Source organism: Eupeodes corollae, chromosome 3 (genome assembly GCF_945859685.1).
Source record: "Eupeodes corollae chromosome 3, idEupCoro1.1, whole genome shotgun sequence".
NCBI classification, from domain to species: domain Eukaryota; kingdom Metazoa; phylum Arthropoda; class Insecta; order Diptera; family Syrphidae; genus Eupeodes; species Eupeodes corollae.
In genome coordinates, this window is record NC_079149.1 from 126,668,161 (window position 1) to 126,693,558 (window position 25,398).

Here is a 25,398-nt window from a genome sequence, read left to right on the forward strand (position 1 = left end):
AAAACGAACGATGGAACGGACAATTCCAAAGTACAGAGAACGGGACCAAATGGACGCTTACAGAAACGCGACAATTGACGCACTGCGAAAGCACAAGAGTGGCTTACTGACAAGACTCAAAAACTTGTACAGACGACTTACAGACCCACACGACTTGGAGGTTAGGACACTGAAGTCGTCAATAAAAAATGTCAATCTGTTGATTAAGGAGAACTACAGGCTATCAATTAACAAGTACTGGGACCGCAAGATCCGGTCAGTTAATTCGAGCGACCCTAGTATGTTCCCTAAAATCAACAAAATATTCAGAAAAAAGAACGACAATGACCTTCCGAGTCTAAAACTCCAAAGAACCGAAGAAAACAGAGACGTACTCATGACAGCGCAAATAGATCCAGAAGAAGCCATCTTTGACGATGACTTTTATATAATTGAAGATCCGAAGGAAAAAGTGGAGGCGGTGGGAGCTGCTTTCCAGCAAGTGTACAAGGTGAATGTTAGCATTCGCCCCAACCACGACCTGGAAAACAGAGCCCTACTTAATCACTTTTACCTTCGAAATGATATGACACAATGGCGATCTGAGAACCGCGGTTTCATGCGGTTCAATGACGATTCCTTGGCAAATGCCATAATCGCCGACCAAATGGGACCAAGTCCCTTGTTAGTGACGAAGGTTGAGCTTCAGCTCATCTTCCATTCAATAAAAAACAAAAAGTCAGCAGGTGTCGATGGTATATCCAACGTTGTACTTAGACATTTACCGATGGAAGCAATTGACATATACACCACGCTCTTCAATAATGCACTGAATAATGCATATTATCCAGTGCATTGGAAGACCGCTGTGGTTCATCCTCTCCCGAAAAAGGGAAAGGACAACTCCAACCCGTCAAATCTTCGGTCGATAAGTCTTCTTCCGAGCATCAGCAAAGTTTTCGAAAAGATCATTAATAGGGCTCTGACTAAGTGGGCTGCGGACAACAAAATAATTCCGGATAAACAGTTCGGGTTCAAGGCGGGTCATGACACAATTCATGCTGCGTCTAAACTCGTTTCTGATATCCAATGGAATAAATCAAAACAACAATGCACAGGTGCTGTTCTGGTTGATTTGGAAAAGGCCTTTGACACCGTATGGTTAGAGGGTCTTTACCTAAAACTGAGCAGGCTTGGCATAAGCAAGCCATTGTTGTATATACTTTATGATATGCTTAACGGTAGAAAGTTTGTTGTCAAAAGTGGCAATGTAACTTCTACCACAACATTCTCAATTAAAAATGGTCTTCAACAGGGAGCGGTGAATTCGCCGATTCTCTTCAGCATTTACACCAGCGATCTGATAGGTAGTCTTACAAAGGCAATTGCGTACGCCGACGATCTAATTGCGTACAGAACGGCCCGAAAGGTTGAGGTTATTAGAATTCTCTTGCAGCGTGATTTCGACAAGATTCAGCGATATTGCGACGACTGGAAACTGAAAATAAATGTCCAGAAGTCAGAGACAATTCTGTTCCGGACTCCGTTGGCTAGGGCCACGAGGGATACGTGTAAGAATTGGCGCAAGATGGTCATCGTTGATCTTCACGGGCAGCCATTGGCGAGCAAAAGTGTAGTGAAGTACCTCGGTATCTGGTTAGATCAGTATTTATATTTCGACAGACATATAAATGCTGCTCTAACCAGGGCCAGAGGAGCCTTCGCTCTGACGAAACGGCTGTTTTTTAGCAGTCGGCTTGACCCCAGAGTGAAGGTAATTTGCTACATGGCCCTCATACGGCCAATGATCGTGTATGGTTGTCCTGTGTGGTTCAACGTTGCCCCTTCCCAGATGGAGAAGTTCCGGGTGTTCGAGCGGCAGTGTTTACGACGCTGTACCGGCTTATATCGAACAGCCGAATCTTCTTATGTACATTACTATTCCAACGAGGTCCTATACAACGGGGCTCGAATCAACAGAATTGACAATTTCGTGATAAAACTCGTTCGAGGTCACATTGCAAGAGCTATGTCTTCGACCAACAATTTAATTTTCGGGGCGTTTTATCCGAACGACGAGTATTTTGAGAGTGCACGCTTGAGCGGGTTCATTCCACCAGAGGCATTCCTCTTTTTAGACAAATGCGGTCTGATACAGGATAGATTGGCAGTTCCGTTAATCTACCACGTCAGACGAAGAACCGTGGATAGGCGACTCCTGTACAGTCGGGACGTCATGGCACAAGGCGGAGCGGAGCTCCTTCGGTTCAGTAGGGCTGTGTCCGAACGGGACCGAACTGATAGGGTGAAGCAGGAGAACCAGTTTTGGTGGCTTCAATCGGCACTTGATAATGGGTAGGTCGGGATGGGGTTTAAGCCTTGGCCGGCTTACATACTTGTTTTATAGTTTAGGGTTTAGTTTTAAGTAGAATAGGCATGGTGGCACAAAAAAAAAAAAAAAAAAATTTAAAAAAATTAAAAAAGAAAAAAAAAACAAAAAAAAAAAAAAATTAAAAACAAAAAAAATCAACAAAAAAAAAACAAAAAAAAAAATCAAAGAAAACAAAAAAACATACAAAAAAGACAGTAAAATATAAAAACAAAACACGTTAGATTTGCTGCTGTGGTTGTTCTAGTTTTAAGTAGTTTATAGGTAGAATAGGTAGTTTAAGTTAGCTTTAAGTTTTATTTAAGGACCTAATTTTAAGTAGTTTTTTAAGTAAAAATAAAAAAAGACCTTGATATTAGTTTTTTCTCATAATTTTCTAATAAATACAAAATAAATAAAATTAAAATGAAGTAAAATAGATCTTAGGGCCGAAAGGCATTAGTTTTAAGTGTTATAGTTTAACTTAGAGTGTCCGTATGGGACCATTAAGTTAGTTGTAAGTTATGGATAATTAGGCTAGTTTTATGAATTTTTGTCTAGCTTTAAGATAGGTTTAAGATTGAATTAAATAAAAATGAATTTGAAAAAAAAAAAAAAAAATCCATGTTTCCTTCAATGAATTGAAGCTCTCCCACGCCAGACCAGGCCATGCTTCCTAAAACCATGACACCGCTACCACAGTGCTTAACCGTTCTTTGGGGATTTTGGCTTTCCATTGCTATGTCACTTTTTCTCCAAGCTTTTGCAGGGCCATCGTGTCCAAAAATATTGTACTTGCTCTTGTCGTTGAACAAAACCTTCTTCCAAAATTCCAGATCAGCGTCTTTGTGCAGAGATGCAAAGTCTTTCCGTTTCTTCTTATTCACATCACTTATCAGGGGCTTCTTTCTAGTTGTTCTTGAAAAAAGTTGATGTCTGTTGACGTCTTTGTGACATGTATCACAGACTAATTTTTGTATGGCAGGGCAATTCGTCTTAGGGTTTTTTCGTATAATATTCAAAATAACCCTTTCGTTCCTTTCAATTAATATGCATTGGCGGCCCGGGTATTTCTAAAACATACAATATCAATTTTTATTTAAAAAAAAAATAATTCAGTTCACTTTTGAACTCAAATGCATTTAGTTCAATGCCACAGAAGTCATTTATTAGACATTTGTGAACTTTCAAAACCAATAGAAGAAAAAAAAGATATCTGTTTCCGCCCGGGATCGAACCGGGGGCCTTCCGCGTGTTAGGCGGATGTGATAACCACTACACCACGGAAACACAAAATTTTGGTAGCACGATTTTGTATTTAACATGCATTTATTGTTTTTATAATTAATATGAAGAACTGAGTATTTTAGCAATTTAGATTGGGAAAATATCGAAAAACCGAGATTCTAAATAAGTTTTTATTTTTGAGTTTGTATTTAGTTTTAATAAAACAACAACGTTTTTATGCACTAAATTATTTAAATAAGCCAATGTTAAGGTGGAAACTCGTGGCAAAATAAGGGATTATTTTCAGAGTATACTTTTAGATGTCACACAACACCAAAAACTATACCAACAAATATTTGTTTCTTTTAGTTATACAAGTATAACAATTGGTATATACATACGTATAACAATAATATTGAGCTATTGCAAATAAAATATGTTTTTCGCATTATGTGTCCATAAGTTAAGTTCCTTCAAAATGATTTTCAAATTGTGATAAATTAATTCAAGATGCTATATTTCGTAATAGAGTAATAAAGTAAATAAAGTCATCTCTGACAACATTAGTCGAACAGAGGAATGGTTGAGAGTTGTAAGTCACAAGGCCCTTGTTCTTCATGGACTGTTGCGCCACCTAATTTATTTGTTTAAAAAAGTCAAAACTGTTATGAAAATTTAAACTTTGAATTTCAACATAAGTTATAATTATGAAGTCATGGCGAGAAAACGTCAACGATTAGCAGCTGCGATGATAATTTTATTATTAAAAAAGAAAAAAAGTTAACTTGGGTTCGAGATTGGATTTTGAAAAGACAGTAAGCTGGTGCCTTCTTTATTTTATTAAACGAATTAAATATAAAAGATGCTCAGCAATACTTCAATTTCACTCGCATGACCGCAATTGATTTGTAAGTTTTGATATTGAAAGTAGGTCCTATTATAAAAAAAAACAAGACACTCGATTCCGTGAGTCAATATGACCGAAGGAAAGACTCCTGTTGACTTTTTATTCTAATCATTTTGTATAAAGCAAAGACGTCAACCAGCCACTTGCGCGAGATATACGAAACTGTTTCGATAAGCTGCAAAAACTCTCGCAAATCGATGCAAAAGTGTTTAAACTGAAATAAAGCAAACTTTTTGTTTAGAGAAGTATATATTTTTTTATTACAAAAATGTACTCCAAGTGTTTTCTAAAAAACGTGTTCTTCTTTCGATTCCTCTAAAAACAATGTCGTCTTTATATCCGCTCAGTTAAGTAAGATGCGGTTCAAAATACTTATTCCAAAAAAAAAGAGTTGTTTGTTTTCATGCCAAAGTCCATTATCCAAGTTAATAATGAGAATATTAAGGTTTATATACATAATTAATATTAAGCTTCTTACAAAACCAACAATTAATTGCACTTGCAAATATTCGCAAGAAGTTATGAAAGAAAAGTCGCGATAGAACTTGCTTGGTAGTTTTCACTTGCAATTTACTGTCGGACAGACTATCGGACATTTATTGCAGAAATTTTCTTGCGAATGGAAACGCGGCCTAAGTCTTGTTGGATTTGTCAAGTCTATAGCTTAAAATATTGTTTTCTTTGGCTTTGCTTTGATGTATCGAGTGTTTCTTATGAAGCTTAGAACATGAAAAAATAACACAAGACAAAATGTTTTTTATTTAATAATATGGTAGATAATTCCATACCATGTATTTTTTAAAAACGATTTTAGGCATGGTTACGAGTTGGGTAGTCAGTTCGATCAGTCCAATTTTGCACTACTTATTACAATAAATTAGGCCTTATGGTGATGTTGGTAAATACTGTCTTCCAATGTTTCAAGAGATTCAAATTTGTTGGCATAATGCCCTTTAAAAGTTAAGTAATACAAATCTTATGGGTAAAAATGCTTTATTTTTTTTTTTCAAAGAATTGCCAAAACCCTATTGAACAGAAATGTCCCCATAATTCGATATTCTCAACTACCAAACCATAGACAACAACCAACCTTCAAAACTTCGTATGCAGCTAAGAAAAAAACACCCAATATTTGAAATCTGAAACTTCTGTTTTTTTAAGAGTAACGCAAAGGATTCCTGATTAAAACAATGTTCTGTTCCCTGTGGCGTATACAAGTTTTTTAAATTGCTTTTTTGTTTGTAAATAATTCACTTAACAGAAATGAAAACTTCACTTAACTCCACGTTGCTGGTCCTAATTATACACACTTATAGTTGATATCGACTTTAATTAAATATGCACGAATTCAATTTTATTTTATTACAATTATTAAAAACAAAAAACTATCATTATATTTTGAACTATACCAAACTGTAGATTAAGGAACTATGAAAAGTCTACAATATAGTCCAAATTTAGTTGTAACTCCTTTTTGCAAATAATGTTGTTCCAAAATTATTCCAGCTTGTAGACAACTTGTATTTAGTTTTGCAATTTTTGTGTAGATGTTCTTTTCAAAAATGTTTTATCAAACGTTACAAACAATACAAAAGAAATTTAAAGAAAGTATCTTTATTTGTTTACGATATTAAAGAATTTGTATTTTGTGCAATTTTGTATATACACAAATTTAAAACTGTCCATTGAATTTTCCAAACAAATATAAATGATGTTAAAATTATTAATCTTCGTAGTATTCGAATATTTTGAGAGCTAAAGTTTTAATTAAAATATTTTCGAGTTGAAAAAGTCTATATCTTTACTTGTTTTTTAAATATGATTGACAATAAAAACTTTTTAACATTCAAACCTATGTTAGAGAGATCTCTCTTAACCCTATGGATTTAGATTCTAGGGATAGTGAAAATCAATATATGTCAATACTTTCAATTTTACAAATCAAACCGATGACAATAACTTCGTTTTTTAAAAAAATTGAATTTAGAAAAAATCACAAAAATTCAATAGACATTTTTTATTGCATACCTTTATTTTGTTGAGATTACTTATTATACTCGTATAAGCAAATCAGTGACCATTAAGGCAGCAGGTTCTAGAAGCGTTCGGATAATATTTCAAAGGCATTTAATAGAATTTGGCAGGGCCGGATTTAGAGGTCCAGGGGCCTCGGGACAATAAAGGAGCAGAGGTCCCCTCGACCCAAATTATTTTCAAAATAAAGTAAACTATTTTTTTCACTCCAGTTTTCCAATAAATAATTTTTTGTGAAACCAAGTAGATTCCTTTAGTATTGAACAAACAGAAATACGAGGGTGGATTGAAAAGTTTCTGGCCTAACCAAGAAAAACAACGTTTTTAAGAATTTTTTTTTTATTTCTCAACATAATCTCCTCCAAGGCTGATACATTTCTCATAGCCGTGTTCTAGTCTAGTAATGCCATCTCTATAGACTGATTCACCAAGCTTCTCAAAATACCCATTTACAGCTTCGATTACTTCTTCATTGATTTTTGAGGTTAGGAAACAGATAATAGTCACTCGGGGCTAGGTCTGGAGAGTAGGGAGGATGCGGCATCAATTCAAACTTCAGATCGTTGATTTTAGCCATCGGAATTTTTGGTCGACTGTTAGCAAACGCGGCACCCATCTTGCGCAGAGCTTTTGCATATGCAAATGTTGGTGCAAAATATTTTGCACACATTCATTTGGCATCTTACAGGTCTTAGCTATCTCATGCACTTTTAATCTGTGGTCTTCCAGTACTATTTGATGGATTTTTTCGATCATATCTGGAGTTGTGACCTCAACAGGGCGACCTGAGTGAGGCTCATCAGAGGTGCTCAAACGACCCTTTTTAAACTCGGAAACCCACTGATTAATGGTTGAATATGATGGGCAATATGTCCCCAGTGTTGAGTCCATCTCTTCTTTGATTTCCTTCGGCTTTAACTCCTTCAAATAGAAGTGTTTGATGACAGCACGATTTTCCAACTTTTCCATTTTTAAGAAAAACACAGAGGTGCCTTGTTCAGTGTGCTCTCAAAACTAAACTAACATGGCGATCGGACGGAAACTATAGCTACAAGCTATCTAAAGATGGTACTATAGAACGCCAAGTCAAGGTAGGCCTAGTGGCGCCATCTCTTGGTCAGGCTGGAAACTTTTCAATCCACCCTCGTAAATACTAATTTAATAAACATTTTTGGTTACCGAACGGAACCTTTCGATATTTTTACGCCGAAAAATCGTTGATGAATTCGTTGAAATCTAGTTTTCGGGGTAAGTCGCTTTCAATGGTCAGGAGAGAGAGCTTCGATAGACGGTTTTATCCCATCGTGCCTATTTTTTATAATTTTCATTTTTGAAATTAAACCTCACATTTCTCGGGCGGGTGCGTGCGTGATTGTACATATTCATTAGTATTTTTGGCTGCTTCCTCGTATTTATCAAAATCATTTCGTTTGGATTCCACATATGATTTCAATGATTCTAGTGCACGCATTGTCGATTCAAGAATAATTTTCGGGTCATGCAACATATTTTTGTAGCGTTGAATCGCTCCAAGGTATCATTCCAAAATGTTGTAAATAAAGCGGTTTAGAGACCATTCATCTTTTGAAGAAGGTGCGTTGCTTCATTGATAACGACGTGATGTCTTTTTGCTCTTTATTGGAAGATATGCTAGTTAGAGCTTCTTCTATTTCCGAATAGCCGTTGGCTAAGGCTTTCGTAGCTTCATCTCGACAAGACCAACGAGTGTCGCTGAGCTTTTTCAAGACTAAAAACTGGCCGCTTTTCTTCTCCGATAAATCCTCAATCAGAATTCGGTGCCGCTCTGTACTGGCTGTGAAAAACGTGTACGAATGCTGCACGAAATCAAAGAACTGAGCAGCCGATGGACAAGAGCTAGCAGCTGCCTTTCCCACTAATTTTAGAGAATGATCACAACAAGGTATGAACGCCGATAAATGATTTTTCTCCATAATGCATCCCCTTGTATTTGCCTCTCATGTTTGCAGCACTGTCTATGATATTGATATTTCACTGATTGCCTGATTGGAGTGAACAAATATTGATCAATGATTTCTGTTATTTAAGATTAACATAATTAAATAATCATGTTTGTACAAAATACTATAGGCTGTAGGCAAAGGTTAAAGACCAAAAAAAAATACATATCAAAGGAAAAGATGTTTACTAGTGTTAACTACCTGGAGTTTAAAACAAAAAATTTCCTAATTCTCTACTTTGGGAGCCCCCCAATTCGGCCTTGGAATTTGGCATCAAGCACTCTTATTGAAAATGCACTCATTTCGTGTTAGTGAATCTTTTCTTCGTTGGGTAAAAAAATTTACTTCGGAACTTTCAATTCAAGTGTGCCCCAGGGCACATTTTGTCTCCAACATCCTTACTTGTTTTTGTAAATTATTTTGCTGATGACAGTATCCTCAGCATGTCATATTTGATCTTAGAATCTCACCCTTGTTCTTCTTATTTGGATTACCAACGGCAGCTTATAATAAGCTTATTAAATTATGATTTTAACAGCACTGTCCAATGAGGAATTAAAAATCGTGTAGAATTTAATGCTTCGAAAACTCAATGCTGTCTACTGTCTCAAAAGCGTAACCCTTCCCTAATGCCACTATCCATGGGTGATACTTGCATTGAGGTGACTGAACAGCTTTCAGTTCTAGGTATGTGTCACAAACTATATCTTGTGGTGTGAGCACATATTTGAAGTCGCCAAAAACTCTTCTAAGTGTTTAGATTTTCTCCGAACGGTGCAGGAAGTTTTGTACCGCTTCTGATCTGTCTAAAATGTATAAAGCCTATATTCGTCCTAAACTTGAGTGCAACTCTCATATCTAGCCATCTGGGCACTCGTTCCAATAACTCACTTCATTTTATTGGTAAGAATTTAAAAGAGAGCTTTAAAAATGATAGTTGACCGTTGTATAACAGAAACTTTGTCTATCATTATTTTATCTCTATTTTCACAAACAATGTTCTAGTGAAATAGCCAGTTGCACTACTCCACTCAAACAATTCAACCGTAATACCCGCACTTCTAGGAATGCCCCTCAGTTTATCCTTTAGCCCAATTTCGGACGTACTATTCATTACAGACATTCTTTTTTTAGTCGCTCAACACGGACTTAGTATTTCCCAGTCTGTACCATTTGTAGACATTCAAAATCAATGTGCATCGGTACCTTCTTCCCAATCCTTTAATACTATCCTAATTTCTCGCACTTTGTTAAATCATTATAAGGGTATTCATATCCCCATTAGTTCACGTTCAATATAAAAAAATAAAAAGTTTAATATATAAAGTATTGCAGAGTATATCAGTTGTCTTACAGAAACATTAACCATTATGGATATACTTACTGAAACTTACTTTACTTTTGATCTTACTTTAATTTTAAAAACACAATTAAGAAACTGTCGGTGTTTATACTTACTGCGATTCCAAATGTGGATTTGTTTTTTTTTTGTCAATACTTTTGTCAAAATGAAAAATGTCTAAAATCAAATGAAAAACCGATCATACATTTAATAAAATCAATCATATTTCTACAACTAAAACAACAATTTTAATGCAAAATTATTTTCTATCAAATATTTAAAAAAAATGTGAAAATATTAAAAATGTGAAGAAATAGAATAAAAATAAATTAAATGTTCCCTTCCAATAATCAAAATTACTAATTTAAGAAAAATCTTCATTCCCACACTTCCATTTCATTTCAAAATCGTCTTCAGAAATCAAAAATCCAAAATTTAGTTTTTTTTTGAAAAAATAACAATTTTGTTGCTTGTTATGCTCTTCGCTACTTTAATTTTCTACTTTTTGATTAATTATAATAATACATACATTTAATTTAAGATTTTAGTGAATATTTGAAATATTTGAATTCGAATATTTTATCATATTGAATAATTGTTGTTTATATTTTAAACTATTTTATTAATTTTTAAGTGAAATATATGAGGAGGAATTAATAAGTTAAATAAACATTTTTTTATAATTAGAATAATTTTTCCATATGTAACAAATATGTATTACAGTATAATTTTTTCAATCTGGTTTTCATTAATTTAAAAATTGCATGTTTTGCGATAAGGAATATTAGTATTTGGTTTTTATAAAGATTTGAAGTTGTACATAATATTTAGATAGTGAATATTTTTTTTAATAAATCTGTAATTTTTAAGTATTGCTTCCTTAGAAACTTATTTAGATTTTAAATTATTAATTTTTCTATTTTAAAATTGGTTTAGTTAATCTGGTTTTCTGTATTACTTCTTTTTTCTTGTAAGATATATATATTGAGTATTTAAGTGTTCATTATATTTTGAATATACACATTCTATATATTTTTTTTTAATTTTTAGAAACTATAGAGATTTGAATTTCTACTTAATTTTCATGGTTAAATTTATGTTTTATTTTTTGTCTACTAAGGAACGTGAAATATCGTTTTTGTCTATTTTATCATTGTTTATATATATTTTTGTGTAATAAAACAAATTTTTATATTTGCTGTGAAGGTGAAGTTTCAGAATAAAATCTATTTGCTGAATGTCTATCGTCTTTTATTATTTTTGTTTGAATATTTCATACATTTATTTTATTTATGTTTACTTATATTTGTATGTATTTTTTTATATTTTGACTATTTTTAAAATTGTTTAAGTATTGAAAATATAAATATTGAAATATTTCAAAATTATTGAATTTGCGTATTTGAATGATTTCATAATTATTATGTTTATTTTTGGAATGGATTTAAATATGCACGTCTATTTGAATAAATATTTTTAGTACGTGAATTATGTACAAAATCAATTATTATTATTTTTTTGAATCATAGTTAACATTCCCCGATAATTTTTAAGAATAAATGCTAGTATTCTTTTTTCTATTTTATATTTTTTTTCTAATTTTGTATAGTAGAAACCCTCTAAGTCGAATAAGCACGGCAAAAATGTATATTAAATTTTTTTTCAAAATTTCTTTCGACTTATTGGAATTTCAAATAATAGTTTTTGAGTTGAAGACATCGTTAAAAAACATCATATTATTAAAAAGATATAAATAAAAAGAAAAACTCTATGGAGCAAGGAAATCCAATACAACAGAAAATAAACAGTAAAAACGCTCTAAAACATAATATATAAAAAAAAATAAAATAATTAAGCCATCATTCATTTTATCCTCCCTGTGGAAACGATTTTTTGAAATTTTGGGTAAAATACTTTAAATCTGGATTTGTGGACAAAGAACTGACAAAAATAAATAAATAAATAAAACTTTCGTTCAAAAATGGGAGTGGACGCAATTTAAGAGTGCTTATGAAGAATTGAATTTCAAAAATATGTTAGAACTACAAACAAACAAAAATTAGTAAAGCAACATTATGTAAACTACAACAAAAAGATAGAAAGGGAATTTCTTGGCAAGCAATGTATTTTTGATCTACAGATATAATTTTTGGACAACTGTACGTACCTACATATTCCGCTTTTATTTTGAGGCTGTTAAAAAATATTGATGAATTGATGAATGACAAAGTTTATAGTGATGATGTTTTATCATGAGAAGTTTTTAAAAAAATATAAGATGATGAAAAGTTGAACTTTCGACAAAAAATTGAAAAACTTACTTGAAACTAATCCTAAGACAGTTCGAAGTACCCTCGGACTTAATATCTCTATTTTGAAATCCATGGCTGTTATATTGACATTTGGAAACTTAATCTCAAGGCTGTTTTGTTGGGAAAATTCTTTGAAAAATGTGGTGTTGGTCTCGTAAGGATGGAAAAGGGAAGGAGATATAGAATATAGAACTTGTAAAAAGTGTCTAAAGAGATATACAAAGATATGGAAAAGTCAGCGACTGATATGACTTAAAAATCGTCCCGAAGACTTTAAGTTGTCATTTTTCATAGGTTTTTGTATTTTTTTTTTTCAAAAATGTCCCATTCTGATGAATATCCGGCTTTCCAAATCACTTGAAAAATCGAAATGTTAACAAGAAATTGAAAAACAGACCAATCGCATAGGACACTTTTCAACTTAAAAATACGAGTGTCAAGAGTAAAATAAATTAATTTAAATTTTGTGCGTTAACTAGGTAACAAAATTACACATACAAATATTTCATATTTTTTAAAGTGATCCTCATTTTTTTTGAAAAGTCTTGAATTGTAATGCTCCAAGAGTCTCTTTGGAGTTAAAACTCCAAGTTTTAAGTTTCTCTCTTGACTCTTACTGGCCTTCGGAAGACGTAATCATCTCTTGCGATAACAACCTACTGTTAATGTATTCGTTTTTGTATGAAGAGTTTTTTTTTCAGATTTGTATCAAATTAAATTTTTGAACTTCAAAAAGCTTCCAAAAAAAACTATTTTTCTCAATGAAAAGTTGTTATATATTTTATGAAAAATCATATTTTTTGTATCATAATAAAATTTCAAAAACCAATCATATTCAGGTACAAAAATAAAAAAGCATTTCCAATGTAAAAAAATATATATACAGCATTTACTAATTTTACTTATATACAATATTTTTCTTTTTTTTTTTCTTGATTTTTGAAATTTTTTCGATAGAAATAATACGATTTTTTAATGTTTTTGGAACAAGTTTTCGAAAGAAATTGATTTTTCTTCTTGATAAGCTGAAAGTCAAGAATTTGCCAACATTTGAATACAAAATTCTCTCAAAAGAAACTTTCGCAACAGACATGAGTCTAAAAATAGGAACTTGAAACATTTGGAAATTATTTTAAAATTTATTTTGATATCAATGAGGTTCTTGGAGCCTTAAAATAATAAAAAAAAAACATTTTATGAACAGACTTTAAATAAATTAGTAATTTCATAATTTTTTTAAATTTGACACATGTGGTGCATTCGAAAGGTAAAAGAATGCAATCTTTTGAAAATGTAATATTCTTGGTCTTTGACTTAATTCAATTAAACGATTGCATTAATTGAAGACTTGATTGTTAAGGACTTCATATTTTTCAATCACCAATCATTTCGCAGCAAAAAGAATTAATTTATTTTGTTTTTCAATCATTTAACTGCAATCAAATGATTGCAATCATTTGAGACTTTAAAGATTGTATTCTTTTACAAGTTTGATGATTACAAATAAACTGTATACATTTATTTAAATGTAAAGGGGCAAAAAGTTCGCCACATAGTTATTTTTATTTATTGTATTAAATTTCTTATTTATTTAAATATTTTAAAGTTAAATTTACTAAATTAATTAAAATAGTAAACAATACTTTTATTATATCTATTCAGAATTTCTTAAAAGTATTCAGATTAAGTTTTAAAATTATAGAGACACCTTCTTGACAAAAAGCCTTAGAAAATAAGACCGACAAACAACTAAACTACGATAAGATCTTCTAAACAGTTTTTTAAGACGCCCATAGTTTTTTTTCCAATTTTTCTGATGCAAAATTTAATTTCATCAAATTTTGTTCGATAGCTTTTCTCAAAAATTCTTGAGATTTAAAACTAAAGCTTCAATTTCTTCCCTTTTCAAAGAAAAAAAACTTTATCGTTGTAGCGAAATTTACATTACAAATATTTCTGCGCCTTTTGAATTTTAAACTCCGACTGGAAGTAACGGTACTTTTTGAAAATCCTTAAATGTACCTTTCAAGCTCTATAGGTTTTTTTTTTTTTTGTGAAAGTGGACTAAAAGTACGAACTACAAGGAATATTTCCATAAATCTTCAGCAAAACCCGGAGTTTAAAAAACGTCAATCTTTCCCTTTTTAAAAAGTTTATCTGTATTTAGCAATAATTGAGTCAATATTTTGCCCAAGTATTGCCAAATAATTCAGTGGTTACTGACCAAAATTATATTAATGAAGGAAGTTATGATCCTTGTTTATATTATGGTGCCAATGCCTATGAGATTTAAACTTGGACTGTTAGAATTATTATTTTGAAGTTTCAAGACATTTAAAAATGGTTTTGAGATCATTCAGATTTGTAAGCTGATAAATGTTATAATTTTTAATAAATATATAAATATATTTTTTTTGTTAAAGATTAATGTTTAAACCCTGAGTTCTATTTATTTTTCATTGAATTTTAATGTTCTATACTTTTTTAAGAAAACAAAATTTAAATAAAAACATACAAGAAAATCAAAAAACTGATAAATTTTCATATTAAAAAAAAGAAATCACGAAAAACGAACACGTACAGTTAAGTAAACGATCGTTTTTCAAAAAAGGAACAAAATCCCAAAGTAAACAAATAATTTTTATTTCTGAGAATTTCAAACTTTCCTATCATAAATTTGACTTTCCCAAAAAACAAAAAGAAATCAATTTCAATGCAATTCCTTATTTTTTGAAAATCACGTACAGCTAAGTAAACAATTTATCAAAAAATTAAAACATTTATTGAAATTAATTTATTCGTTCACCTTTAAAAACGTGCAATTTGTGCATTCTAAGTTTTATTGTTCAATACAAAATAAATCAAAAAGTTTTTAAGTATCGAACTTTAGAAATCCGAATGCACAAATTTAAAGAAACAAGTTTTTTTTTAAATTACAAATATTAGAAAATTGTTCAGAAATGCGCATGAATGAAGCAGGTCTTGTTTGTTCTATTGGCACAATGTGTTGCCCATTCTTAAACAATTTATAATTAAAATTATTATTAAAATTGATTTTTATCATAGACATAAACCATGTCTGATCATACATTTGGTTTCTCTATTTTTAATAAAACATTAAATTCTAATTTGGTATTCTAAGTAATTTAAATGAAAGAAGAAATTGTTAATTGTATTAAATAATCACAATTAATTCAATTGGTGTCATTAATCAAAATATATTGTGTAATATATTTTGATACATTTAGCAGAGATAACAACCTAAACTTAAATTTCGGAAATGTTAATGTTTAAACGTAAAGAAATCATCAAACTTATATTGATGATGACAAATATGGATAACACTTTGCATCAGAAGTACGTAAAGATTCATTCTTATTGGTATTGGAGTTCGTTAAGCCTCAAACGAAGCCATATTCCCGTTTTTATTGACGATAATATTTAAACAAAAATATAAAAAAGCCAATTGTTAATTTAAAGCCATATTTTCCCATCCTTTGTTTTATTATTTTTGAATTTTGACATTTGTCAAAACTGTCAAAATACATCAGAAAGGAGTATTTTTGACGGCCTAATTATTTTCACTTCGTCATAGATTATTTTTGTCAAATCACTTCTTTCTTTTCAATGCTTTTGTTTTATTAGAGCAAACAAAAAATAATAAAATCAAATCAAATTATTTTTGTTAAATATATTTTTTTTGTTGATAAACATTTATTTAAATATTCTTGAAATATACATAGTCAAGTTTTTTTGTTTGTTTTTTTTCTTAATTTTTTGTTTGTTTGTATAGAATAAATTACATAAAATAAATAATTGTTCTTTAAGACTTTCAGGTATTTCCTTGCATAAAATAATTTTGTTTAGGTAATTTAGTTTTATTATTCTTAATCGGCTCCCCAAATAAGTTTTTCTTTTGTTGTATTCTTCCTTAAATTTTTTGTTTTTCTTTGTTTTTTCTTATATCTAAAATTTGTATTGACTTTACATTTATACTTAAGTAAGTATGTGACATCGATAAGTAATTATGAGTTTATTGCAAGTAAATGTATATTATTAAATATTTTTTTTTTTCAAACTACAATAATATAAGGACATCGGCAATAATTTTATTTATTTTTTGCAACTTGAATATAGTTAAAAATTAATTTTATATATATGTTTTTTTTTTTTATTTTTAAATTTATTTATGTTAAAAATATGCTTGTAATATAATAAAGTTTGTTTGGGTTTCCTTCCCTGACTAGAATTGTTCATTTTATTTTGATTCATTCATGTACAATGCTTTTCATAATTTGTATTTTTGTTTTTGTGATTTTTGTTTCAATGCTTTAATAAATTTAATTTTATTTAACTTACATGTATTTCTATTTTGCTGTTATTGTTGGCCTGTTTTTTTTTGTTTACTTTTGTTGATAAAATTATAAATATGAAACAAATGTTACATTGAGCAGAAAAAAAATATTTTATCATTATAAAATATTTTAATGTTAAATTTATAATTACTTTGTTTTTTTTTTGCAAATATTTTACAAAGTTTGATAATTTGTTTAATAAATTCATAGTTTTTTTAATAAGATTGCAGTTCTAATAAAACTTTACACTCAAAAACGCTCTAAGGATGTTGTGCGGCATTGAAAAGAGTTAGTAAAGTTTTTGTTTTCTTCACAATAAAAATTATGTTTAAAAATATATTAATACACAGATATAAGAATATATATTTTTATATATAATTTTGTTTAAGGATATAAAGAGATTAGAGAATAAAAATGCTTGATCATAAATATTTTTTATTTTTTGTTATTTAATTTTTGTTTTAATTTTGCAAGCAAATTTATCCGTCGTTTAGGAATTTATTGTGCAAAATTTTGATCTACTGTACAAAATAAATATAAATATTTATGTGTTGTATATTTATTTTTGCTTTAAATAACATTTAAATTGATTAATTTTTTGTTTGTATTATTATTCATATATTCACAGTAAAATTTTTGTGTTTATACATTTATATAAATATTTTTTGATATATAATAATAATATTTTATATAGTATTTTTTTTTCAATGTATAAGAATGATTTTATGTTTTCTTTTAAATTAATATGTATGAAAGCTGAAGACTTTTCAATATATTTTTTTTGTTTTGTTTTTTTTTTAACATAAAATTTTGTTTTTAATTTACACCATCATTAAAGAATAATTATAATATAATATAATATAATATATATGAGGAATGGGATTTTTCCTTTAATTTATTTTTATTTTAAATATTTTTATTTTATATATTTATTATTAAGAGATTCATAATTCTCTTAAATGCAGTATTGTTACATCATTTTTGACAAAATATGTCACAAAACCAAAATTTGTCGAGAAGTATTTTAAATGTTCTCTATTTTTAAAAAATTCAGAATTGTTGTTGTTTTAATGTGTGATAAAAACAAAAATTTATATAAATGTGTTGTACTATGTGTTTCATTTTTGTTGTTGTATTGTGTTGTGTTTTTGTGTGTGTGTATGAGAGACAAATAAAAAATATACAAATGTTTTTTCTTCTTTTCTTTAGTTTAATTTCTTTTTTTGTTGTTATTTTTGTGATTTCTTAAATTTTCTACAATCAAACATTTGTTTTTTTTTGTTTTGTTTTTAGTACAGAAAATATTTAATTATTTGTTTGTTTTGTTTACTTTAATTAATAGCTGCCGATCGTGATGACTAAAAAACTAAAAACTAAAAATTAAAAAATCACGAAAGAATTTAAATTATTAAATATTTTCTGTAATAAAATAATGTGGAATATAATTTTTTTTAATTTTTGTTTATGTATATTTGAATAAGTTATAAATGTATAAATTATAATAATGATTATTTTAACTATTTTATTTTAATATTTTCTAGATTTTCATAGTCCTTATTTCGAAGCCATTGTGTCGTCAACAAAATTATATTCATTTTTGTTTTGTAAAGAAAATAGAAAACTTAAAAATCTGGTATATTATTACATTTTTTGTTTATTTTTTTTTTCAATACTTTTTTTAGTTAATTTATTTATGTATTTTAATTTATCGTTAAACATTTATCCATGATGCATTGCAAATTGTGTCGTCAACAAAAATTTTCTTCATCCATTGAGATAGTTGATATGGAATACACATATTTATAGATATATTTATAATATATTTTTTTTAGAGGTTAAACATCTATTTATATATTTTTTGTAACTTTTTTTTTAATTTGTTTTAAACTTATGTCTAAGAAAAATTTAAAATTTTTACCTCAGTATCTTTTTTTTAATTTTTAATTTTGAATTACACTGAACTGTACCAATTTTTTGTTTTTATTTTAACTTAATACATTGATTAATAAACTGTAGCTATAATATTAATATTTTTGTTTTTGTATAACATTTAATTTTATTTTGAGTGAATATTTTTGTTTTTTTTTTGTGTAACTTTTGTTTTTGTGATAAAAATCAATAATCTTGTTGGTCACTCAACGTTAATGGCTGGATAGAAATCGTTGAGTGATAAACAGATTAGATGATTAGAAAATAATAAACTATAAAACTAAATTTTCGAGCCTTCACAAAAAGGTCCTTAACTAAAATTTCTATTTTCTTTCATTCAGATAACATTTCAAAAACATATAAACTAAAAATTTTGAAATTAGATATAAGTTGTTTTTACTTTTTGTCGTCGGATTTTTTAGTTTTCTCAGGCGTAGGTTCTTTTTCTTTTTTAATCAATTCATCATTTTCCGTTGACTCGTCGACAGCGTCGGGTTCTTCTTCCTTCAACGATTGTTGTTCCTTATCAAGTTCTCTCTTTTCACCTTGATTTGCGGGAAGAGCTTTCAAAATAGCATGTACCTCTTCGGCCACTGCCATAAGGACGAACTCGAATTGTTGGCGAGTGGCTACGAGGCCGGCACGTTGATCTCGAAGATGTTCCAATGTCGCTGCAATGTCAATTTCTCGGGCACCTTTATTCATACGACCTAGGACTAAATCGAGCAGGATATAGGCTCCTGTTCGACCTGCACCAGCACTTCCATGGACAACAATGGGACATGATCGACCGCGGTACGACTTATTTACTTTTCTAAAAAGAAATAGAATAAACACAAAAATAGGTGTTTTAAGGATTTTTGTGTTAAATGGTTGAAAGAAAATAAAACCTTCTAAAGTCCAATAGCGCTTTTGCCGATGCAGGTACTCCACCTTGTGGCCATGATAGGAAGTGGAATTGTGTAACAGTTCGTGTTTCGCTGGTGCGGAGGTTCTTAAGGTAGAACGAGCGGACAAGGTAATCATCACACCAAATGTGTTCACTTACTAAGTGGACCTGGAAGAAAAAACAAAATGAAAAATATGAATTTGATTTTTGGAATACAATCTACAAAAATTTGAATAAAATTGTTTTTAAAGCACAAACATTGTTAACAACACATTATTTTTTAAGGCCTCAATAACCGATTTCAGCAAAATAAGGGATTATAATATTTTTATTTTCATCTAAAAACAAATTCGTCATTTCGAAAATCGGGATTTTTTTTAATAAATTACATTATTTCCTTAAGACTTTAAAAACCATTTTAAAAACTCAAAAAAACACAGTGGCATTACTAATTTTTGTTTTTTTTAAGAAGGCCAAATTGCATATTTTCAATGATAAAAACTTGTCCTTTTTGAAATAGTTGTATACTCCAACCAATTTAAGATCAAACCCTGACAAAAATGTTTTATTGTTTTGCAAAAACTTTACAAGATAAATAGGTTCTAAAAGTAATCAGGTGCAAGATCCAATATTTTGTTTGTGTTAAGCAAATATGAGACAACTATTTTGCATTTTTTGTAATTTCTGTTTAATTGAATTATTTTGAAAAATTCTAATCCGATAAAAAACTACAAGTTCCACGATTTTAACATTAGGTTTAACACTAACATTTATAGTTACTAACTTTTGAAAAATTACTGGAGGGAAATCTCGAATTTAAAATTTAATTTTTTTTTCAAATGCAGCTTAATAAATATTTTAACAAATTAAAGATAATTTATGATTTTTTAATCTGTTGCCAATAAAAGTAAGGTAAGTGTATTAGATAGGTTTTTAACTTTTGGTAAATATTTCTTACAACGAATAAGAATAATAAAGTTGGTTTTTTGAAAACGGCTTTAACGATTTTGTGAAAACTAAAATTTAAAACAAACACAGAAAAACTAAAAATTAAATAAAATTAAATACATCTTAACTTAAAAAAAAGGTTACAAACGAAAGAAGAAAAGAGAAATCGTTTATTAAAGAAAAAGTGTCAGAAAATAAAGATCTTCCAGTGTCGATAACATTTTCCAAAATTGTATCGTATGGGAAAACTGTGTACATACAAACTTCAATGTTATTTGGAACGATGAGCGATGGGAAAAAAAAGAAACTAAAATATTAGGACTGATTCTCTAGGTACTTTTTGCACGAAAAATCATTGCTGTCAAATTGTAAAGGGCGGATCAGGAACCTTTTTTTAAACAAAATCTTAGTTGTTCAAAATGTATAATGTGAGACTAGCAAGACTACTAAAAATTTATTAAACTCTCCGAAAATACCAGACATTCAGAGTAAAGAAATAGAATCAATAATTTGTCTTTAAAACAGTTTTCTTTATAATATTTCTTTATAATATTAAAACGGCCAAAGGATTCTATAAAATATTTGAATGCAGTTTTTCAGTGGGAAAATGTGGTTAAGGTAGTGGTATTCCCACTGAAAAATAGCTTAAAACTTTCTTCTGTTAAAATTTGTGTGCAAGATTAATAATTTGTCAAGACGATATAAGAATAATTAGACTTTTACCGTGGTGTTTCAAATCACTTTTATTTTTTGTTTGGATAATACTCATAACGTAGTACCAGTGGCATGATGGTTAGTGCGATGGATCTTTTGCTGTACGACACAAGACTGACAATTACAGACAAAGTGAGTAATTACCCTAGAAATTGCTTACAGACAGTCGAGTACGATATTGATCACTGCGGACTGGCTGCAGATTCCGAACGAACTCGTGGAGTTGGAGGAATACTTTGCAACGCATACTCTTACAATTACAGTAAGATGCGTTGGCCTCTTTTCACCAACGAAAGAACTTCGTTCGAGTGACATAGCCCCAACAAACAACAGAAACCTGACAAATACAGAAATTGACCAACATTTACAACAGATGGACGAAACAATAAAACGAACGGTGGAACGGACAATTCCAAAGTAATAAAAAAGGGACCAAATGGACGCTTACAGAAACGCCATTATTGACGCACTACGTAGGCACAAGAGTGGCTTACTGATAAGACTCAAAAACTTGTACAGACGATTTACAGACCCACACGACTTGGAGGTTAGGACACTGAAGTCGTCAATAAAAAATGTCAATCTGTTGATTGAGGAAAACTACAGGATATCAATTAATTAATTACGTTGTACTAAGACATTTACCGATGGAGGCAATTGACATTTACACCACAGTCTTCAATAATGCAATGAATAATGCATATTATCCAGTGCATTGGAAGACCGCTGTGGTTCATCCTCTCCCGAAAAAGGGAAAGGACAACTCCAACCCGTCAAATCTTCGGTCGATAAGTCTTTTTCCGAGCATCAGCAAAGTTTTCGAAAAGATCATTAATAGGGCTCTGACTAAGTGGGCTGCGGACAACAAAATAATTCCGGATAAACAGTTCGGGTTCAAGGCGGGTCATGACACAATTCATGCTGCGTCTAAACTCTTTTCTGATATCCAATGGAATAAATCAAAACAACAATGCACAGGTGCTGTTCTGGTTGATTTGGAAAAGGCCTTTGATACCGTATGGTTAGAGGGTCAAACTGAGCAGGCTTAGCATAAGCAAGCCATTGTTGTATATACTTTATGATATGCTTAACGGTAGAAAGTTTGTTGCTAAAAGTGACAATGTAACTTCACCACAACATTCCTCATTAAAATTGGTCTTCAACAGGGAGCGGTGAATTCGCCGATTCTATTCAGCATTTACACCAGCAGTGATCTGATAGGTAGTCTAACAAAAGCAAAAGCGGCCCTAAATATTCAGCGACATTGCGATGACTGGAAGCTGAAAATAAATGTCCAGAAGTCGGAGAAAATTCTGTTCCGGACTCAGATGGCTAGGGCCACGAGGTATACTTGCAAGAATTGCCGCAAGATGGTCATCGTTGATCTTCACGGGCAGCCATTAGCGAGCAAAAATGTAGTGAAGTACCTCGGTATCTGTTTAGATCAGTATTTACTTGTTAGTAACATATTAAGTGTTGATGGCTTTTGTCATGTCTTATCTTAATAATAATTAATAATTTTCAATACTGACTTAATGTGTTAGTGCTATTATGGACTTGCAGTAAGCTTTTGATTTATCGTTAACGATACAATTTATGTTGGCACTCCGATATCGAAGAGGATCGATATGTCCTAAACAATCCCTTAAAAGTTCTCTTATTTTTCACGGAATGGGATATTTTTTAGGAAGGATGAGACGAGCTCAAGTGCACTTTTTTTGAAAATTACTCCAAACTTTGTTTTCTTATTTTTCCTATTATTGCAAAAAAAATTGAAAAGACTTTTTTGCAGTTGACAAATACATAAAGTAGTTTTTTTTCTTCATGGGGTTTTTGAAATCTTTAATTCCTATTTATAATATGCAGTTAAAGTATTCATAGAATTTAATAAAATTTTCGACAAATCTTTATTGGTTGATAAATTTCACCTATTTGTCATCGGTCTTAAGGAAATGCTGATCCATTTATTATAAAACGGGTTTCAATAGAAAAAAGCAAAATTTTAAGACTTTTGCAACGAATCGAGCATACACAATTCCATCAGATACAACTTTTTATATATTTCACATTTTAAAAAGAATTTCAAATCGAAGTTCAGATTCGAAATCAGAACACAAAATTTATTCAAAATAGTCTTTTTCAAAACCGTGAAAGCATTTAATTCTTAAATCATTAATAGAGCTAATGAAGACTCATAACCATTAATAATATTCATAACATAAGTATGTTAAGATGTAAAATGATTTGAACTATGTCTTAAAGACGAATATTTATTCAGAAAAAATATTAAATTTAAAAACTGATTACGAAACCCATCACGTTTACGTGAAAGAAGAATAACTGTTAATCAATCGCTTCATTGGTTTATGGCAATACTATTGCTTGTAAGTCTTAAGACGATCAAGATAGAACTTGAGATATATAAACTTTAGTTGTATTACAGAAGCACTCATTAAGAAAATTTAAATTCGTTTTTAAAAAACAAAACAAGACCATCAAAACCCTCTTTGAATATTAAACACCCAAGCAACATTCAAAAGTCCTCTTTTATCTCCTATGCCTTGAAAATAGAAGAAGGCGTAGAACAATGTAAAAAATGAAATAATTTTCGACCACTTTCTGTTTTCTATTTTATTTGAATTAAGTTAACCTTCATTTAAATATTATTAAAATTTTTAAAGATATGTTCATAGAAAATTGAATCATTATAATTTATTGTTATGGGCGCGTAGGTGCTTCACACGACTATCTTCATATTAATATGATGTTTGTATATTAAAAAGGTCAACTAGGTGTGAGATTAAGATAATTTAGATTTGGCACGTGACATGCTCGTCCTTTATTTTAATTTTATTTTGTTCACTAATTTGTATTCATACAACGAAGGATGTTTACCGGGTCCTTGTTTGTCTTTCTGAAGAAAGGTCTACATAATTAAAATGGATATTATTTTCTTCATTTGAAAACAAAAGCACACGAACTGTTTAAAGTTAACAATGAACATCTTTTAGAAAGCAATTTTCTTTCCTCCTGAATTTAAATTTGTCAAGGATGAAAGTTTTTTTAAAACTCACCTCATAGATATGATAAACCTCAGCGCCCTCTTCTGGCCAATACCTTGCACATGCCACTTCACCATTTTCTTGGAGACGACACAGCGAAACAATCACTACAGCTCCTTGTTCCCAAATCATTTGCCAGAAGTGTGCCAGTGTCGTTGGTAGCGGACCTTGTGCTGCAACATAAGCTGGTGCCCTGGGATCGTGATCAGTCTGAAAACCAAACCACTTTCAATTACATTTCCACCCAATCTCATTTTTAAAGACTTCTGTCGTCATCTTCACTTACAATCGTTGATGCATTGATATAGTCCAATCCCTCAGCATTTGCCAGATGATTCAACACAACTCGGGAATGATCGAATGGCAGGGGTGCTCCGTTGCGATTCAAGGTTGCACACTGTGGTTGAAGAGCGGCATCTCGGGCACTTGGTTCGGCTTCATAGCGGCAGAGAGCTTCCCATTCACGCTGCAAGCGTCCCTTGTTCCTGAGATGATCTTCCATGTAGGACTGTTAATAGGGGAAATACACTTATAGAACTTCAAACTTTCTATGAAAGGGATAGTAAACAACTTACTAGAACCATATGTCCTGTAGAAATGTCCATATTCGTTAGCGCTGGTTCCTCACTCCATGACGAGGTGCTGGACCTTGACGATGGAGGACGATCGTTTTCCTTAGCAAGCGATGTTATTCTACCACTGGCTGCTGGTTCCGCTGTATTTCCTTTTCCTGACATTCGAGAACGGCAGAGGTCCTATAAAACAGACAAAATTAAAATTCACTCAATACAAGATATAAACCCCAAAATTCTCACCTGATAATCCTTACTGCAACTCTCAGCTCCTGAAATGCCCGACTGAAGACCACCAAGTTTGTCGCGTTTCTTATCGTGACGTCGAATTAATATCAGCGTCACAAAGATCACGATAACTGCAGCAGCTCCGGCGCCGGCGAACATATAAGCCATGATATGAGTTACATCGGGTCCTTCTTCGGCGATTTCAATGCGTGACGAAGAAACACTTCCGTCTTCATCGGCCTTGATTTTATCACCAACTCCGGCCCGAACAACTGTCACACCAAGTCGACGAAGGATGTTGTTCTTAACGCGAGCATCATTGATAGCTCGAGCAATGTCGGTAGCATTCTTTTTCTCAGGATTGTTCGAATCAACTCGGAAAGAGACTTCATGTGGATGGACCCTGAAAAAGATAGTCTGAGTTAAAGAAGGCGTTCATACTTTTTGTAATCTTTCAAAAACTTACGTCAAATAGTTGAAAAATCCTCGCATGTGAAGAATATTGGCCAGTTCGTTCACAATTCGGACTCCATCACTCCAGCTGTCAACTCTG

General features: G+C 30.8%; 2 protein-coding genes and 1 non-coding gene across 5 annotated transcripts in view; all 3 read right to left on the bottom strand.

The window, feature by feature from the left end:
- Positions 1-3,564: 3,564 nt before the first annotated feature.
- On the bottom strand, positions 3,565-3,637 carry Trnav-aac (transfer RNA valine (anticodon AAC)). The gene has a single exon. It is a non-coding gene; the product is annotated as a tRNA-Val (tRNA).
- A 3,433-nt stretch (positions 3,638-7,070) lies between these two features.
- LOC129950790 (protein GVQW3-like) lies at positions 7,071-7,484 on the bottom strand. The gene has a single exon (XM_056062708.1). It carries the CDS (start codon positions 7,482-7,484, stop codon positions 7,071-7,073), a length of 414 nt encoding a protein of 137 aa, XP_055918683.1.
- A 2,535-nt stretch (positions 7,485-10,019) lies between these two features.
- The window catches only part of LOC129952694 (receptor-type tyrosine-protein phosphatase N2), a 62,371-nt gene continuing 46,992 nt past the window's right edge, over positions 10,020-25,398 (bottom strand). For all 3 annotated transcript variants that reach the window (XM_056065459.1, XM_056065458.1, XM_056065460.1), the window contains 7 exons: positions 25,312-25,395; positions 24,861-25,248; positions 24,621-24,800; positions 24,332-24,553; positions 24,058-24,255; positions 19,323-19,489; positions 10,020-19,246 (listed from right to left, as the gene is read on the bottom strand). In XM_056065459.1, coding sequence (XP_055921434.1) covers positions 18,829-19,246; positions 19,323-19,489; positions 24,058-24,255; positions 24,332-24,553; positions 24,621-24,800; positions 24,861-25,248; positions 25,312-25,395 — 1,657 coding nt within the window. In that variant the 3' untranslated portion in view covers positions 10,020-18,828. The remainder of the gene's footprint in view (positions 19,247-19,322; positions 19,490-24,057; positions 24,256-24,331; positions 24,554-24,620; positions 24,801-24,860; positions 25,249-25,311; positions 25,396-25,398) is intronic.